The sequence below is a fragment of the Orycteropus afer genome, unplaced genomic scaffold, assembly GCF_000298275.1.
Source record: "Orycteropus afer afer isolate SDZICR_OR568_19922 unplaced genomic scaffold, OryAfe1.0 scaffold00055, whole genome shotgun sequence".
Taxonomy (NCBI): Eukaryota; Metazoa; Chordata; class Mammalia; order Tubulidentata; family Orycteropodidae; genus Orycteropus; species Orycteropus afer.
In genome coordinates, this window is record NW_006921642.1 from 3,288,964 (window position 1) to 3,308,672 (window position 19,709).

At 37.7% G+C, this 19,709-nt stretch overlaps 1 protein-coding gene across 1 annotated transcript in view; it reads right to left on the reverse strand.

The window, feature by feature from the left end:
• Positions 1–2,285: 2,285 nt before the first annotated feature.
• MYO16 (myosin XVI) overlaps positions 2,286–19,709 on the reverse strand; it is a 974,663-nt gene continuing 957,239 nt past the window's right edge. Inside the window, exon 33 of the mRNA XM_007938926.2 lies at positions 2,286–2,513. Within this exon, the coding sequence (XP_007937117.1) occupies positions 2,286–2,513 (228 nt within the window). The remainder of the gene's footprint in view (positions 2,514–19,709) is intronic.

Consider the following 19,709-nt stretch of genomic DNA (forward strand, 5'->3'; position numbering starts at 1 on the left):
AAACTGCTATGTTCAGTATGTTGTTGTTGTTGTTAATTGCCGTCGAGTTGGACCTGACCCATTGTTTCACACACCTGTGTATTCAAAAAAGGAAAGCTAATTTCACATTTTAAAGGTATATTTTGATATAATCAATTGGATTTTTTAATATCATAGTTAACGTGGCACGAACTTTGAAATCATAAAAGTATGAGTTTGATTCAGCCTTTAAGCTTCAGTTTTAATATCAGTAAAATGAGGATAATGACTACATTGTAGGAATATGCAAGTTTTGGGAATAATACGTGCAAAGCATTTAGAAGAACTGTAGCAAGCACACAAAAAGTTAGAAGAGTAACAACAAATATTGTGAATGATTACGCAATGTGATAATCACTTCTGAATTCAAAGGGGTTGGACTGGGGTGGACAGAAAGTATTCACTACAAAATAGTGAGTATTACTGCTTCTATATACTTGAAACAAGTTTTCAGCTGATGTAATGCTTTAACACTTCCCTTTTTACTCTCGTATAAATAAATAGATTGTGGGGTGAAAAGAAGTTCAAACTTTTAATTTAATCGAGGGTATTTGGTGGCTACAACACACAAGGAGCTGCCCCTGCTGTGGCTGAGGAAGGTAGATACAAATGGCAAGTTGGCCTGTTCTATTTCTTCATGGCAGAGGTTTAAAAAAAACATCGCCCTTGAGTCAATTAGGTCTCACAGCGACCCCATGTGTGTCAGAGTAGAATTATGCTCCATACAGTTTCTAGTGGCCGATTTTTCAGATGTAGATCACCAAGCCTTTCTTCTGAGGCACCTCTGAATGGACATAAACATGCCAATCTCTCAGGGAACAGATGAGTACGGAACTGTTTGCACTGTCCAGGGACTCCAGAAATCAGAGCGATAGGAAAGAAAAAGTCAGGCAGGAAGTCTGTTGCCAAGCTGGAAGTAGTGCAGAACCTTCTTTTGTAAATGCTGGATGGTATCAATACTGTTGCCAATTTACCACTAGCGTGTGAAGCTTTCAAAATGCTATGAAGAAAAACATCTTAAAGAAGGCTTGGTGAGATCACTTAACTGCTCTTATTTATCTGATTGGAAAACAGAAGTGTTCATGAAAGACAATAACACCAAAGAAATAAACAAAACAATAGAAGAAAATTGTTGTACCCTTTTATTGGCACAGTTTAAAGGCCGGTATGAAGAAAAAGTTCCAAGTAGCAAGACATGATACTGTGGGTGCTGTTGCTCAGAACTTCCTGACATCCAACCAGAGTACATCAATAAGACAGGCCATTGCATTACAGGAGGGTGAGGATATATAGTAAGTGAAACATGCAATATGTTTCTGGGAAAACAATTGTCTTCTGATGCAATTGTTATTGCTCAAACCAGCAACTCTCAGTTTACTTATTTGTGTTGTTTATAGCTTTGAATGAATATGATTCTTTTACACAACCAGCTATGAATTTTAAGCCATACATGTTTAACTGAGTGCCTCATCATTTCCTGTAACCTAAGCTGAAGTCCGGAGATGAAGTTCAATTAAAGAGTTCACAAACCACTTGTCCAGAAATACAGAACATAGGAAAGAACTGCCTCCTAATCATCAGAGGAAATATAAAGCATTGGACACATTCCATACTTTTGCAAGGAGTGACACTGATGAAGCTAAAACAACAACATAGCTTGGAGATTGTTAGGTACCTCAGGTTAAACAAACAAAATGTGTGGACAAAATATTCTAGAATTTTTTTTTAAACCTGTATTTTGAAGAAAGGGAGCACCACCAGTTGCATAAAGTTATAAAATACAGTAATAACCATGTAAATAATTATCAGATTTGTAATTCTGATAAAACAGAAACATCTACAAAGAAATACAACATATGTACTGTGTAGTGTATTATAATAAAACCATTGGAAGAACAATAAACATATTGTTGAATTCTATAAAAACAACTGTACAGTGTGTACAGTGTGCACACGAATCACTCCTTTCCCTCACGTTCTATTGCCCTCTCTCATCTCATGCACTTTTACAGGCCTTTTCTCTTGCAACTTATGAGTAGCAAGGCCCTATAAACATGGAGCCTGGAAATCAGAGTGTTTCACCACAAAATGGATAAAAAAGAACACACACATACATACACACAGGGGATTTTGTATATTTAACTTCAATGTCATGTGCTTGTCTGTGTAATGCTTGGAGAACCCAGCATGTATCAGAAGGCAACCTGCTGTTGGTGCAGCCTGGAATCACTAGGCAGTTTTATTTTGCGTCTGCAATTCAGACCACATCAAATGGTGGTGTCCCAGAGCTCTGAAGGCAGCCTATTGCATGAGGCCCCTTCGGGCTTCTTCAGAAAAGCTGGTTTTTTGCATGGAGGTGGGGGAGGGGCCCGGGGTTCAGGGTGGTGTAGGATTTGCTGCCAATCTTCTCTTTCCTCACAGAGCTTTCGCCTCCAGTCCAGGAGTTCCTGCAGGGCCACACTTTCATTCTCTGAAAGCCTCAGCTGATGGATTACCTGTTGGAGGAAAGAGAGAGAAAAAAAGAGTAACATCAAATATTGTGAAAGCTTGAAATATGGCAGCCATACCTGGGTGTAAAAGGGCTGGATTGGGGTTCAAAAAAAACAGCATTTACTATAAAATCTCTTGGTATTACCGCCTCTGGAAATTGCATCAAACTAGTTTGGCTGTTAATTGCATTAAAATGCAACAAAATACTGAGGAAGGCAGTACCCTGGTTAACATGTGTTAATACATTGATTCTAACTCACGGTAACCCCATGTGTCAGAGTAGAATTGCGTTCCACACAGTTTTCAGTGGCTGTTTTTTTCGGAAATCAATCACCTGGCTTTCCTTTCAAGGCATTACTGGGTGGATTTGAACCGTTGTTTGGGTTAGTGGTGAGTGCGAATGGATTTATAGCATCCAGGCACCTTCACTTGTGATACTCCTTCAGATTGTACAAACATCAAATGCTTATTTTCTCTTTGCCATCTGTGATTTACATTCTTATCGTATCTTTTCCTTTTTTTTTTTTTTTCATTTAATTCACCACAATTTTAATTCTGCCTGTAACAAATTGGATTTCTCAAGCTCCACCCCATTCTAGGAACTTCACCTCCATCTAGCTACATAATTACTAATCAAACATCATTTAAGGCAACATGATTCCATTCCTGATCCCAATCCATTGAGCCAAGGCTGTACACCTTACCCAAGAAGGCTCATTCATAGCTCTTGAAATATAGCCCTGCACCAGTATAGAAAATGTCTCTGAGAGTTAGGTTCTGCAATTGACAGGCACCAAAATATAAAACTAGCTTAGTCAAGTGGGGCAGCTGTGCTTGAGAACTCCTCCTAGTCAAAGGTAACTAGCATTAACATTTATTTTGTGGTAGTAAAGCTAAGCAGTGGGCTAAACTAGTCCCCATGTGCTCTCTCTCATAAGTTGAGCTTTCAAACGCTGGGGATTTGGGGGTTTGGGTAACAGAGCATCACAACAGACAATTGTGTTGGCTGCTTTCTCTTGCTTCAGTTGTTGTTGTTGTTATGTACTGTGGAGTCAGACCTGACTCATAGCGACCCCTCCTTGGGTTTTTGAGGTGGTATCACTACAGAAGTAGATTGTCCAACCTTCCTTCCGAGGAGTGGCTGGTGGGCTTGAACCTCCAACCTTCTGGTTAGCAGTTGGGTGCCTTAGGCACTACACTACCAGAGCTCCTCTTGTTTCAGTATCCTAAATCTTTGTCTACCTCCCTGAAGTCAGCTAGAAATTAATAGGACAGGAGACAAGGGGTGTAGAGTGCATCCCTTTCTGCTGGCAGCCAGTAATCTATGACTGCTGCACTTTGCAGAATCCAATATTTTCTGTCAATCCAAAAGGCATGTGCTGATTACAAAAGTATGAGATTCTGGAAATCAGAATGGGGATAAGGGAGAGAATTCAGAGATATAATGGTTAATCCCATTAGTAAAGCATCTATTACTTTTTTTTTTTTTTTTCCAGTGCCTCTTCCACCTTCATCAGAACCCTTTCAATTGAAACAAAAGGAAATGAAACAAAGTGGAATGTAAATGGATTTACCTCTTGTCTAGAGAATAGTCATTTGAATTCAGCAGGAGCAGTTAGTGTTCTAGGACCAATTCTAAAAAAGACAGCTTCAGCCTTGCTACCCAAGCCTATTGTCTACCTCAAGAGGCCTGCATAAAAAGGATGGGCAGGTGGCTAGTTATAGTGTTAAATGACAGAGCCATGAAGGTCAAGCTCATACCCAGAATTGTTTTTCCAGTTGTCATCAGGTGATTCTGACTCATGGTGACCTCCTGTGTGTTAGAGGAGAATTGTGCTTCATAGGATTTTCAATGGTTGTTATCATATGGAAGCAGCTTGTCGGGACTCTTCTGAGATGCCTCTGGGTAGGCTTGAACCACCAACCTTCAGTTAGCAGCTGAGCACTTGACCTTTTGGTCTACCCAGGGATTCCATATCCAGAGTCATAACTACATTTCTAGAATTGATCATTAGCAAAAGGAGTGCCCAAATCTGAATTTAGAGACAACCAGGAAAAAGACAGAGAGAGAGAGAGAGAGAGAGAGAACACGACTAGTTTGGAAAACAAGACTTAGTTGCTCATAGACCAATCTCCAGGTATCAATCCAAAGCAGTATATCAAAGCTAAAATAGTATGGGCCCATTAATAGGTTTCTTTGTTTGTTTGTTATTTTTCATTCTGTTTCTGATTTCTAGGGCTGCACCAGAATGATATTGGAAATAAGAAATTCTTCTGATGGGCGGATGCTATGGAAATCAGATTGTTTCTAGTGTTAGGGAAATTAAGGAAATGAGCCAACAAAGTGGAGTGGGGAATGTGTATGCAAAATATGTGTCAGGTACTCTTTAAGTGATTTACAAAACATTAACTTGTTTACTTCTCCTAAGAACCCTACGAAGTAGGTACTACATTTCACAGATGAAGACTTTGAGTCACAGATAGGTTAGGTAATTTGCCCAAAGTCACATGGAAAATGGTGGAACTAGGATTTTAGCTTAGACAATCTGGCTTCAGAGTCTGTGTTCTTACCTATTACCATAAGAATTTATCATTTATCTTACAGTAGCTTCTCAGAAGCGTCCTATATATGGTAAAGACCAGGATACCCTATATCATGTTCGTTTCCTGTCCTGATTTCTCTAAGAGGAATTTTAATGATTATTATATCTTTCCTCCACTAATACATCCTAGTGTATGGTGACGGTGATTACCTTTAGCTTTATTCTATGGATATCAAATATTTGTAGATAGGCTCTTTGGCACACAGCCAGCAAAGAAGCCATTTATAAACATACTGTCATTGTTATTTTTATGACATTTACTTGATGTAGGAATCTCTCTACCATCTCAGCTGATTATTTTTCCACAATTTCTTGAGATAATGTATTTCTTCAGTCATGCAGTTTTATATTGATCTATTTAGAAAACAAAGCAAGGAGCTTCTATTTCTGGATTGTTTTTGTTGTTATGTGTCATTGAGTCGGACCCAAGTCATAGTGACTCTTCCTTGGGTTTCTAAGGCAATATCACAATGGAAGTAAATTGCCCAACTTTCCTTGTGAGGAGTGGCTGGTGGGTTGGAACCACCAGTCTTCTGGCTAGCAGTCAAGTACTTTAGGCACTATACTACTAGAGATCCACTATTTCTGGACAGGATGTAGTAAGTCATGGTAGGTGACTACTCCCATTGTTAAAACTAGAAACAATGCATGAATTACAAAAAGTGTATTTTTTAGAGTATTAAAAAGTTTGGAAAAACTAAGAAGTAGAAGAACTAAAATGCTAGATGGGGAGAATTTTTCCAAAGGTGAACTGAATTTAGCAGTTTTTTTAAAAAACTACTTTTAGAGGATTGGCAATTTCTAAGTTCTTTTTTGGGCCTAGAGAGATTTTTTTCAAGTAGAAAGAATAACCAGAAAATATTTTCTAGTGGAATAGGACTAGAGTAACAAATTGGAAAATTGAAGATACCCAAATGCATGGCTGTTTTTCCACATGGGAAATTTGCCAAGTTCTTCAGTTGTACAAGAAAATGGTGCTTTAGGTGAAAAACTTATGAAAAAGACAGTAAATCTCCATCTCCTATAGTGTTGGAGGAGCTCTAGTGGCGTAGTGCCTAAGGCATTTGACTGCTAACCAGAAGGCTGGAGGTTCAAACCCACCACCCACTCCTCAGAAGGAAGAGTGGGTGATCTATTTCTCTATAGATACTGCCTCAGAAACCCAAGGAAGGGTCACTAAGAGTTGAAATTGACTCGATGGCAGTGAGTTTGGTTTATTTTTTTTCAGTGTTGGAGGATCTTTGGAAGCAAAGACTAGGCAAAGGAAATGATGGACTCAAACACATGACTGGTGGCATCTTCAACACATTTTCCACATTTTGAAACTGAATGGGGTGTGAGTGACTAAAGCTGCTGCAAGATTTCAGTGCTGAAGAGATAAGAAAATATTACCAATAATCAAGAAGGAAACAGAGTCACTGATGATCCAGATATTGGAGTTAGCAGATAAAGACTTTACAATACCTATGATTAAATGTTTAAGAGATTAGAGGATAAGATGGACAGAAGGATGGATAGTACTCATTAGAGTACTAGATTATACAAGGAGAATCAAATGATCTGAAAAAGTAGTATTTGAAATTAAAAAACTCAAGGGCCACATTTAATAGAGAAATATATACAAAAGGAGGAAAGAAGTAGAAAAAAGATCATGGCAAACTAATATCCAAAGAGATAGGTTTGCTATTTTAAAGAGATAAATAAATTCAAAGAGATTAGTGAAAGACATAAATACACATATTTAAGACATTCAGCAAACTACAAAAAAGAAACCCACATGCAAAAACAAGCAAGTAAGCAAGCAAGCAAAGAAAGAAACCTCTGGTCAGATCATGGTGAAAATACTGAAAAACAAAGAGAAAGCTTTAAAAATTCAGAAGAAAAAGTCATATTGCCTTCAATGGAGCAATCATGAGAGTGAAAGCTGATTTCTTAACAGAGACATTGGAAGCTTGTTGTTGTTGTTTATGTTGTTATGTGCCGCCGAGTCAGACCCGACTCATAGCAACGCCTCCTTGGGTTTCCGAGCCAGTATCACTAGGGAAGTAGATTGCCCCATCTTCCTTCACAGGAGTGGCTGGTGGGTTTGAACCACTAGCCTTCTGGTTAGCAGTCAAGTGCCTTAGGCACTATGCTACCAGAGCTCCTACATTGGAAGCTAGAAAACAAAAAAAGAGAGACATTTTAAAGTACTGAAAGAAAGTTAGCCTGAAACTCTATACTCTAGGAAAGCATTCTTTAAAAATGAAAGTGCATTAAAGATTGTTTTAGACAAGGAAGCATGAGGATATTTGCAATCAGGAATTCTGTATTAATAGAAAGACTAAAGAAAGTTCTCAGGCAGAAGGAAAATGATAACAGATGGAAAATATGAGTTTTAAAGAGGAAATTAAGAACACTGGAAATTGTGGTTCTATGGACACATAAAAATTATATTCTTGGAATGTTTTGTAGACTTTATATTATATGTAGAACAAATATATATGCCAACAATAACCCCTAAAGCCAGGAAGGGTTAAACGAAATTTTGATGAATATATTTCAAAACTGGTTGCATCAACTGGGAACTGCCAGAAACTCAAACTGGATTCAGAGAGTAAGAGAAAAAGACATCATTGCTGATGACACGTAGATCTTGGATGAAAGCAGAGAATACCATTTTACCTGTATTTTATTGAATCTGAAGCCAATAAAAGTAAATAAATAAATAATTTTAAAAAGTCATTCAACTGTGTGGATCATAACAAATTATGGACGACATTGCAAGGAATAAGAAGTTCAGAACATTAATGGTGCTGACAAAGAACCTATACATAGACCAAGGGGCAGTTATTTGAATAGAGGAAGGAGATGCCACATGGTTTAAAATCAGGAAAGGTCTGCATTAGGGTTGTATCCTTTCACCAAACATATTCAGTATGTATTCTGAGCAACTAATCCAAGAATCTGGACCATATGAAGAAGAACACATCATTAGAATGGGAGGAAGACTTATTAACAACCTGTAATATGCAGATGACACAAACTTGTTTGCTGAAAGTTAAAAAAACTTGAAGCATTTATTGATGAAGATCAAAGACTATAGCCTTCAGTATGGATTATGCCTCAGCAAAAATCCTCACAACTGGACCAATAAGCAACTTTATGATAAATGGAGGAAAGATTGAAGTTTTCAAGGATTTAATTTAAGCAGCAGTCAAGAAATCAAAGGACATATTGGACTGATCAAATCTGCTCACAAAACCTCTTTAAAGTGTTATAAAGCAAAGATGTGACCTTGAGAACTAAGGTGCACCTGGCCCTAGCTTTAGTATCTTCATTTGGCTCATACGCAAGTGAAAGCTGGATAAGAAATAAGGATGACCAAACAAGAACTGATGCATTTTAATTACAGTGTTGATGAAGAATCTTGAATATACCAGGGACTGCCAGAAGAATGAAAAAATCTGCCTGGAAGAAGCAGAGTCAGAATTCTCCTTAGAAGCGAAGTGGTGAGACTCTACCTTGTGTACTTTGGACAAGTTATCAGGAGTGACCAGTGCCCGGAAAAAGGCATCATGCTTGGTAAAGTGGATGGTCAAAGAAAAAGAAGAGCACCCTTAGCAAGAGGGACTGATGCAGTGGCTACAACAATGGGCTCCAACATGGCAACAGATGTGAGGATGGCACAGGAGCAGTCAGTGTTTCTTTCCATTGTACATAGGGTCCCTGCGATTCACAATCAACACGAGAGCACCTAACAACAACAGGTTTTTAGCAGTATTAGAAAAGTTGTAAAAGTAGTAAAATGTGTTACAATGCAATAAATCTTGTATCTACCAAGGACTGCCAGAAGAATGAACAAACCTTCCTGGGAGAAATAGAGCCAGAATGCTCCACAGAAGCAAGGTTGTGAGACTTTGTCTCATGTACTTTGGACAAGTTACCTGGATGGACCAGTCCCTGGAGAAGGGCTTCATGCTTGGTAAAGCAGATGGTCAGCAAGATGAACTGACACTGACTGCAACCATGGGCTCAAACATGGCACAGGCCTGGGCAGTGTTTCACTCTCTTGTACGTAGGGGCCCTATGATTTGGAACCAACTTGGCAGCACCTACCAACAAGCTTTTAGCAATATTAGAAAAGTGGTAAAAGTAATAAAATTTGTTAAAATGCAATAAGTGAAAGTTGCATGCTTTATTCTCTAGTGTATTGATTAAAAGAATATTGATGGAATGGTAACTAACAAGTTAATACAAGAGAAAGATGAAATTACAAATATTCAGTTAATCCAAAAGTATGCAAGAAAGAGTGGAAAAATACATGTAAATATGGGCCAATTCCAAGGGACACTGAGCAGAGCATAGCAACTAGACAAATAAACAAAACCTAAATCTTTACCTAGTAGTTGGTGTTATTCTTCCACTGAATCCATAGAATGCATTAATCCTGATGCTGGAATATTTGATAGACCACACAACTCTGTATTCTTACCAAACAGACAACATCTCCAGCTTATATTTCTTCTACTTCTTAAGCTCTGTGCAGCAGTTTTTCATAATGACCAAAAGCATATTCTAGGTGTGACCCTTTGATAAAACCTTCATAATAGAAACAGACTTGAAGATTGAGTCCCTTCGTAGAAGCAGTGCCAATTGGCTGAGAGTGATTTGCAGTGATTGCTGATCTGAACTAAGCTTGTGAGGAGGGATTTTGACATAATGTCCCAAATCCCTGGGGTCATTATTTCTCCTTTTGAAAAGAAATGCTTTTCTTTTTTTTCTTTCCACCCTCACAAGGCTTCTCAGTGTACTAAAAATATCTGAATCCCCAAGTACGTGATAAAAGGTGAAACTTATATGCACAAACCATTAGAAAGCACTTTCTTAATGAGGATATTGATGTCTTGAATAATGTAATGAGTATAGAAGAAAACCATCTTTGAGTCAACAAGCAAGACACTATGGTTCCTTGATAAGCAGAAATTTGACTGATGTTTGTAATAATCAACTAATGCTCAGAATAAGTCCTTTCATTTAAAAGTCCCATGGAATCTTCCTCATTTTCTATTATGGAGATTAATAGGCATTGAGTAACGTATGATAGGTATATAAGGATAGTTGCCTGGATGGCATAAATGAGATGCTAAAATATTTCCACTACTGATCTTCATTTTTTTTTCTTTCCCATTTCCTCCCTGTAGTTACCTCTTCCCTGTGTCCTTCTTTCATACACATTCCTATCCCCTCCCCACCCAGCTAGCTCCCTGTGCAAATACTGCCCTTCTGTTCTCCCACAATTGATGACTCTAAGGAATGTATCTACCTGATGCAAATGTTCACACTACAGACTGACCTTTATTTTTGAAAAATCAGAATTTTCATAAAATAAGTCTTAAATCCTTGTTAAAATTCTGTGTAAGGATATGTGATAGACCACTCTCTTTATATAGTAGACATTTAAAATTTATTATCTTTGAAATAATAAATAGAGTAAGATCAGGAGATGAGGACACTATAGTCTAAAGAATAATGTTTAACCTGCTTTATTTAGATTCGTGAAACACAAGAATCGTATTTATCATTGATGATGAAAAGTGTTTTAATATTTTACAACAGCAGACAAAACTATGAATGTTGTTTAGATAGTGGTTAAATAATACAGAAGCAATAAAAATATTTTAAAAGATTATTCAGCTCTGAAATTCATATTGAAAGAGAACCACTTCCTTTCCAACAAAAGAAAAAATTATCTGGGATTAAGGATACTGCTAGTAATGTGAGCTTGGAGTTATCTGGCTTTATACAACGTAGAATTTATACTAATTGGCTTTTAGAAAAAGAAAAAGAAAAAAAAAAGACACCATATTGATCTTTAACTTTAAGCTTGTTTTCCATTGCTTAAAAAGGTATTATCTCTGCCCCATCTCACCATCCCAGACAACCTTTTATTCATTTGTTTATCTGGAATGTTTTACATAATAGTCTTGGTACCCAAAGCTATTAGTTCAGAGCCAGAAGGCAAGTGTTATAACTGGGGAAAAAGTGTTGCACATTCTACAAATGTTTGGGTATCTACATTGTATCAGCTTCTACTCTGGGCTAGATAAATATAACAAATGCCCTGCTTTTAAAACAGCTTTAAGACATGCATAACACAAACTTACCATGAAATGTTGCACAAGCATGGGCAGGGTGAAAGAAGAGTGGTCTATATTCCTGGGAAGGGGGACTCTATGGAATAGAGTAATGAAAGGCTTAAACTTTGATCTGAATTTTGAGAAATGAGATGGGCACTAGTTGAAAAAAGGGATAAATAGATGGGGAAGGGTCATTTCGTCAGGATTTGGATTAGAGATGTAGACACTACTGCCAATAAAGACATTAGACTTCCATTTTAAACAGGGAAACAGAACTCATTCAGGAATTTTAAGCTGATCCTGAGCAGGGATATTATAGTTAAAGAACCCAGCTTCTGGACCTAGATCATCTAGACTGGAATCTTAACTTTGCTACTTACTATTGTATAATATTAAGGAGCTCTGGGGGTGCAGTGCCTAAGGCATCTGACTGCTAATCAGAAGGATGCAGTTCAAACTCATTGGCTGCTCTGTGGAAGGAAGATAGTACAATCTACTTCCATCAAGATTTACTGCCTCTGAAACCCAGTGGGGATTGCTATGAGTCGGAATCAACTGGGCAGCAGTGTGTTTATTTTTTGGTATTGTATAATATTAACCAGGTAACCTAAGCTCTTCTATATCAGCTTCCTTATCTGCAAAGTGGGATGACAGCAAAATTTACCTCACAAAGATTCAATGAAGATTACATGAGGTAATACATGCAAGTCACTTAAAGAATGCCTTAAATGCCTTATAAAAGTGGGTTATTCATCATTGTTAGATCTATGACTTGAGAAAATTCCTAAATTTTGCTAAATTATGTTTGTTTTGATGATCACATCAGATAATGTTAAATGAAAGCATTTTGAAACATTTATGGCCCTACATAAACACAACATAGTGCCTTCCTTTATTTTTAAAAATGTCTCATAAAATACTAAGCAACATGTTGGATTTAAAACATAATTATGAATTATATATGATGTAAATATATCTTAGAAATAAAGTTATATGGGAAGAAGATGATGAAAAGACTACAGAAGTTTTAAAATTCAGGGTTAAGATAAAAGAGATATAAATAGATTTTACCGAGCAAATTAAGTAACTGTTAAATTATTAGTATTTAATTTAGGTTTGCACATGTATTTTCAGGAACCCTCAAATTCTATTAGACAATTGAAGAATTTTTGAATTTTTAATTCTATTTTTCAGAAAAGTAATGTAATAATGTTTTGGATCATTTAAATACTCAATTTCTACATAGAGCTCAATGAGATTTTATTTTCTGACTTTTGGTTTTATTTAAAGGAAGATTGACACGATAGACTTGTTTTTGCAGCAGATTAATGAGAAAATAGTAGAGGCATTTAATGTACAAAAAAAGGCATTGTCTTCCATGAAACCAACATTTGTCTGCCACTTTGTCATCCTGTGGTGGCTTGTGTTTTGCTATGATATTGGAATCTATGCCACCACTATTTCAAATACCAGCAGGGTCACCCAGGTGGACAGATTTCAGCAGAGCTTCCAGAATATGACAGATTAAGAAGAAGGATCTGAAGATTACCTCTAAAATATTGGCCAGTGAAAGCCTTATGAAAATAATAGAATACTGTCAGATATAGTGCCAAAAGATGAGCCCCTCAGATTGGAAGGCACTCAAAATACTACTAGGGAAGAGATGCCTCTTGAAATTAGAACTGCACTTAATGATATGGACGAGTAAAGCTTTGAAGACCTACATTTGCTGATGTGGTGTGATTCAAAATAAGGAGAAATAGCAGCAAACATTCATTAATAATCAGAACATGCAAAGTACAAAGTATGAAACTAGGAAAATTAGAAGTTGTCAAAAATGAAATGGAACACCTGAAGATAGATATCATAGGCATCAATGAGCTGAAATGGACTGCTATTGGCCATTTTGAATCAGACAATCATGTGGTCTATTATAGTAGGAACAACAAATTGTAGAAGAATGCTGCTGCATTCATCAGCAAAAGAATATTACAACATCTATCCTGAAGTACAACACTGTTGGTGATAGGATAATATCCATAAGCCTATGAGAAAGACAAATTAATATTACTATTATTCAAATTTACACACCAACCACTAAATCCAATGATGAAGAAATTAAAAAATTTTCACAATTGTTACAGCCTGAAATTGATCAAATACACAATCAAGTTATATTGATTATTAGTAGTGATTAGTTTGCAAAAGTTAGAAACAAAGAAGAAGCATTGGTAGTTGGAAAATATGGCTTTTTGAATAGAAACAACACTGGAGAATGGATGAGCAAATTTTGCAAGACCTTTTTTCAACAACCTAAACAGTAACTATACACATGGACTTCATCAGATGGAGTACATAGGAATTAAATCTACTATATCTGTGGAAAGACACAATGGAGATGCTCAATATCATCAGTCAGAATGAGGCCAGTAGTTGACTGGAACAGACAATCAGTTGTTCATATGCAAGTCAAGTTGAAGTTGAAGAAAATTAAAACAAGTCCACAAGCGTGAAAATATGACCTGGATTATGGCCTACTGAATTTAGAGAAAATCTGGAAAATACATTTGATGCATTGAACACCAATGACCAAAAACCAGATGAGCTGTAGTGTAGCATCAAGAATCTCAGATGTGAAAAAGCAAAAAGTCCTTAAAAAGACAGGAAAGGAAGAAAAGACCAAAATGGGTGTCAGAAGAGACTCTGAAACTTGCTCCTGAATGGAACATAGCTAAAGTGAATGGAAGAAAAGATGAAGTAAAACAGCTGAACGGAAGATTTCAAAGGCCAGCTCCAGAAGACAAAGTCAAGTGTTGTAATGAAATGTCTGAAGACCTTGAATTAGAAAACCAGAAGGGAAGAACACACTCAGTACTTCTCAAGCTGAAAGAACTGAAGTAAACTTCAAACCTCAAGTTGCAACATTGAAAGGTTCTAGAAGCAAAATATTGAACGATGCAGGAAGCATCAAAAGAAGATGGAAGGAATAAACAGATTGACTGTACTAAAAAGAATTGGTCAACATTCAACCATTTCAGCCCTCAGCAATTGATGGAATACCCACTGAGATACAACAAATACATGCAGCACTGGAGGTGCTCAGATATTCATGCCCCAAAATTTGGAAGACATTTATCTGGCCAACAGACTGGAAGAGATCCATATTTTTGCCCATTCCAAAGAAGGGTGACCCAACAGATTGTGGAAATTATCAAACGATATCATTGTTGTGTTTACCTAATACCTCTCTGACAAGAAATACATCACAAATGGGATGACCTTAACAAACAAGTGTTTATTATTACAATTTGAAGGTTTTAAGTCCAAGTTCAAAGTGCCAGCCTGTAGGGGCTGTGTGAAAGCTCCTCAACCTTGGGCTTCAGCTCTGCCTCTTGCTCCTGGCCCACTGAAGCTAGAGGTATCTCTTCATCCAGGTAGCTACTGGACGCTGAGGGTAACAAGCCCAAGGTCAACAAATAAAATGTCACAATCCCTATGTTACCAAACCACATGGCAGCCATTAATTCAAGTCCATTGTAAATCCCAAGGTTGGCAGAACATGGCAGGCTGCTGAATAATGACATAACTACATGCAGGGTCCAAGCATGCCATAAGTTAGAGACTATTCTCCAAGACTTCTGCTTATATACAGGAAGCAGACCACATTCCCTAAGGCAGCTACTCAGCTGCTTACAGTAGATTCCACCATGGAGGTGATGACCAGTCTCATCATGGGGAATACTACATCCAGCTGCCCAGCCATTCAACCAGGCCCAACCAAGTTGACACACAAACTGAAATACCACAATCATTAATAACAAACACAAGTAAAATTTTGCTTAAGACCATTCAAAAAGAGTTGCAGCATTACATCAACTGGGAGATGCCATAAATTCAAGCTGGATTCAGAAGAGGGCATGGAATGAAGGATATCATTGCTGATGTTAGATGGATATTGGCTGAAAGCAAAGAACACCACAGAGAAACTTGCTTGTGTTTCATTGACTGTGCGATCATAATTTTTTGGATCACAGCAAATTATGGATAATATTGCAAAGAATAGGAATTCCAGAACATGTAATTGTTCTCATGAGCAACCTCTACCTAGAAGAAGAGACAAGTGTTCAAACAGAACAAGGGGATACTGAATGGTTTAGAATTGGGAAATGTGTGTGTCAGAGTTGTATCCTTTCACCACTTACACAATCTACATGCTGAGCAAATAAGCTGAGAAGTTGAACTATGTGAAGAAGAATAAGACATCAACATTGGAGTAAGAGTCATAACAACCTGCAATTTGCAGACGACACATCCTTGTTTGCTGAAAGTGAAGATGACTTGAAGCACTTACTGATGAAAATCAAAGACTACTGCCTTCAATATGGATTATACGCTAACGTAAAGAAAACAAAAATCCTTACAAATGGACCAGTAAGCAACATCACAATAAATGAGAAAAGATTGAAGTTGTCAGGGATTTAATTTTACTGGAGTTCACAATCAGTACCATTGGAAGTAGCAGTCAAGAAACCAGAAGAACTATTGCACTGGCCAATCTGCTACAAAAGACCTCTTTAAAGTATTAATGTGCAATAGTCTCATATACATGTGAAGCCTGGACAGTGAGTAAAGAAGACCTCAGAAGAATTGACGTATTTGAATACTGGTGTTGGTGAAGAATACTGAAAATACCATGTACTGCCAAAAACAAAAACAAAAAAAAAGAACCTGTCTTGGAAGAAGTACAGCAGGATGCTCCTCAGAAGTGAGAATGGTCAGACTTCAGCTCACCTACCTTGGTCATGTCAGAACACATCAGTCCATGGAGAATGATACCATGTTTAGTAAGGTGGAGGGTCAGCAAAAAAGGGGAAGACCCTCAAAGACATGGATTGACACAGTGTCTGTGACAATGGGCTCCAGCATAGAAAGGATAGTGAGGATGGTGCAGGACTGGGCAGTATTTTGTTCTGTTGTACATAGGGTCACTATGAGCCTGAGTCATAGGTACATCCTGAGGGTACCTAACAACAACACATGCATGTCAAAGCAGAACAATGAATAAGGATGACTGAAGAATACGCAAATCTTTCTTGGACAAAGTATAGCCAGAATGCTACATAGCAGCAAGGACAGTGAGACCTCATCTCATGCATTTTGGACAAGTTATTAGGAGGTACCTGTCGCTGGAGAAAGATATCAATCTTAGTAAAGTAGAGAGCCAAAAAAAAGAAGACCATCAATGTGATAGATTAAAACTGGCTACAACAATGGACTCAAACATAGCAAGGATTGTAAAATGGTGCAGGACTTGGCAATATTTTGTTCTACTGCACATAGTGTCACTTTGAGTCAAAACCAACTCAACACTACTTAACAATATCTTACAAAAAGAGCCTAAGGGATGTAGAGTAGGATAGGTTCTGTGGTTTCTGGGCAGTTTAAAGGAAAAAAAAAGTGGTGGATACTTGATTAACCTACTGCACAAGATGATAAAAATTTATGAAAGTCAATGGAAACTGTGTTATAATATTCAGTATCATATTCATGTTTTTAACAGTAATTTCATTTCAGCTAATCAAATTCATACTTAATATGAATTCTATTAATTTAAATATTTTTCATTTCTTAGGTTTATTTGTTTTTTACTAAAGTTGTGGATTTGCTTTTTGCAGGTGATTAACTTCATGAAAAATGGGGATTTCACTACACTTAATTTTGCTCCTGCAGAGCCTGTAGATAGACCAAGAGAAAAATTGTTCAAACAGAATAAGTGTATACTGTGGGGTACATAATCAGGAGAGGTGTGGGTTAGGGTTGTATCCTTTCACCATATTTATTCTATCTGTACATTGAGAAAATGATCCAGGAAGCTGGACTGCATGAAGAACAAAGCATCAGGATAGGAGGAAGACTCTTTAACAACTTGTGATATGTTAATCACAAAACCTTGTTTGCTGAAAGTGAAGAGTGTTGAAATACTTACTGATGAAGATCAGAGAATACAGCCTTCAGGATGGACTACACTTCAGCATAAAGAAAATAAATCTTCACAATAAGACCAGTAAGAAAGATGATAATTGGAGAAAAAAAATGAAGTTGTCAAGGTTTTCATTGTACTCCACAATCATTGCCCATGGAAGCAGTATTCATTACATCAAATGACATACTTTGTTGAGTAAATCTTTTGCAAAAGACCTCTCTGGAGTGTTCAAAAGCAAAATATCACTTTGAGGACTAAAGTGTAGCTCAACCAAGCCAGGGTATTTTCAATCACCTTGTATGCATGTGAAAGCTGAACAATGAGCAAGGAAGAGTGAAGAAGAATTGATGCCTGTGAATGATGGTGTTGGGGAAGAATGCTGAGTATATTTTTTACTGTCAGATGAATGAACAAATCTTTCATGGAAGAAGTATAGCCAGAATGCTTCTGAGAAGTGAAGATGGTGATACTTCATCTCATCTACTTTGGTCATGTTACCACACACACACTGCTATTGAGTCAGACCCAACTCATAGTGAACCCTCCTTGGGTTTTCGAGGTGGTATCATTATGGAAGTAGATTGCTTAACCTTCCTTCCGAGGAGTGGCTGGTGGGTTTGAACCGCCAGCCTTCTGGTTAGCAGTCAAGTGCCTTAGGCACTACGTTACCAGAGGGATAAATCCCTGGGGAAGAACATCATGCTAGGCAAAGTAGAGGGTTAGAAAAACAGGAATATCCTTAATGAGATAGGTTGACACAGTGGCTGCAACAATGCCCCCAACAATTGTGATGGTGGCAAGGGCCAGGCAGAGTTTCTTTCTGTTGTACATATTGGGTCACTGTAAGTTGGAACCTAGCAACAACAATAATGAGACCTAAAAGTATGAATTGATTTTATCCAACAATATTCATGTACTCATTTAAATAACATTGTAATGAATTAATTTAAGAAATATTAATTGTCAGGGAGAATATTTTACACTTGAAAAAGGATTTGTTTGTGTATGCCTATATATAAATGCAAGGTAGAGAGATGCTGTTTTATATCACGTGGTTAGAAGTGGTTATTACTTGACAAGATTATGCATGTCTTTTAAAGTCCAAAATGAGAAATTTAATGTATACACAGCACAATGCTTCCAGTACAGTTAATTAGAGTTTTTAAATGGAGTAAGTATATGAATGCCCTGGCCCATGTTTGAGAGAAGAGAGACATATTAACACATTAGATTAGCTTGTGGTTTCATTTATTTGTAAACCTAGGAACAAGAGGGAAACTCACCTCCAGCAGGTCCAGAAAAGAGAATGAAAGAGAGTGCCATCAAGCAGTGTCAGTCTAACCCTGAACAGATTCTTGTAGTTGAGAAGTAGTGTACAATTTATAAATTGAGGTGAGACCCTCTGAAACACTATAAATCTCTGGGAACTGATGAAAAGTACTCTGGTGTTCTGAAATTACTTAAGGTCTGAGTAGTCCCAGATCCATTATTTACTTTGAATTCAGACATGCATAGATGAGGTTGAATGAGCAGTGGGTGGCACAACAGTTAAGCACTTGGCAGCTAACCAAAAGTTTGGTGGTTTGAACACACTGGCTGCTCAGTGGGAGAAAGATGTGGCAATCTGCTTCCATGAAGATTTGTTGTAGTTGTTGTTAGGTGCCGTTGAGTCGTTTCTGACTCATAGCAACCCCATGCACAGCAGAATGAAACACTACCTGATCCCACACCAGCTCTATGATCCCTGCTATACTTGAGCCCATTGTCGCAGCCATCATGTCAATCCATCTCGTCGAAGGCCTTCCCCTCTTTCATTGACCCTCCACCTTACCAAGCATGACATCCTTCTCCAGGGACTGGTCCCCTCTGACAACATGACCAAAGTAGGTGAGACAAAGTCTGGCCATCCTCGCTTCCAAGGAGCATCTTGGCTGCATTTCTTCCAGGACAGATCTGTTAGTCCTTTTGGCAGTCCATGGTACTTTCAGCATTCTTCCCCAGCACCACGACACAAAAGCTTTAACTCTTCTTCGGTCTTCTTTATTCACTGTCCAGCTCTCACATACATATGAGGCAAATGGAAATATCATGGCCTGTGTCAGGTGCACCTTAGTCCCCAAGGAGACATCCTTGCTCCTCAGCACTTGAAATAGTTCCTTCGCAGCCGACCTACCCAGTACTACATGTCTAATGTCCTGACTGCTGCTTCCATTAACCTCGAATGTAGAACCAAGCAAAGTGAATTCTTGGACAACCTCAATCTTTTCTCCATTTATTGTGAAGCTGCTTATTGGTCTAGTTGTGAGGACTTTTGCTTTCTTTATATTAAGATGTAATCCATACTGCAGACTGTGTTCCTCAATCTTCATCATTAAGTGCCTGTCATTCTCACTTTTAGCAAGCAAAGTTGTATCGTCTGCGTATCTCAGGTTATTAATGATTCTTCCTCCAATCCTGATGCCATGTTTTGCCTCATATAGTCCAGCTTCTCGGATT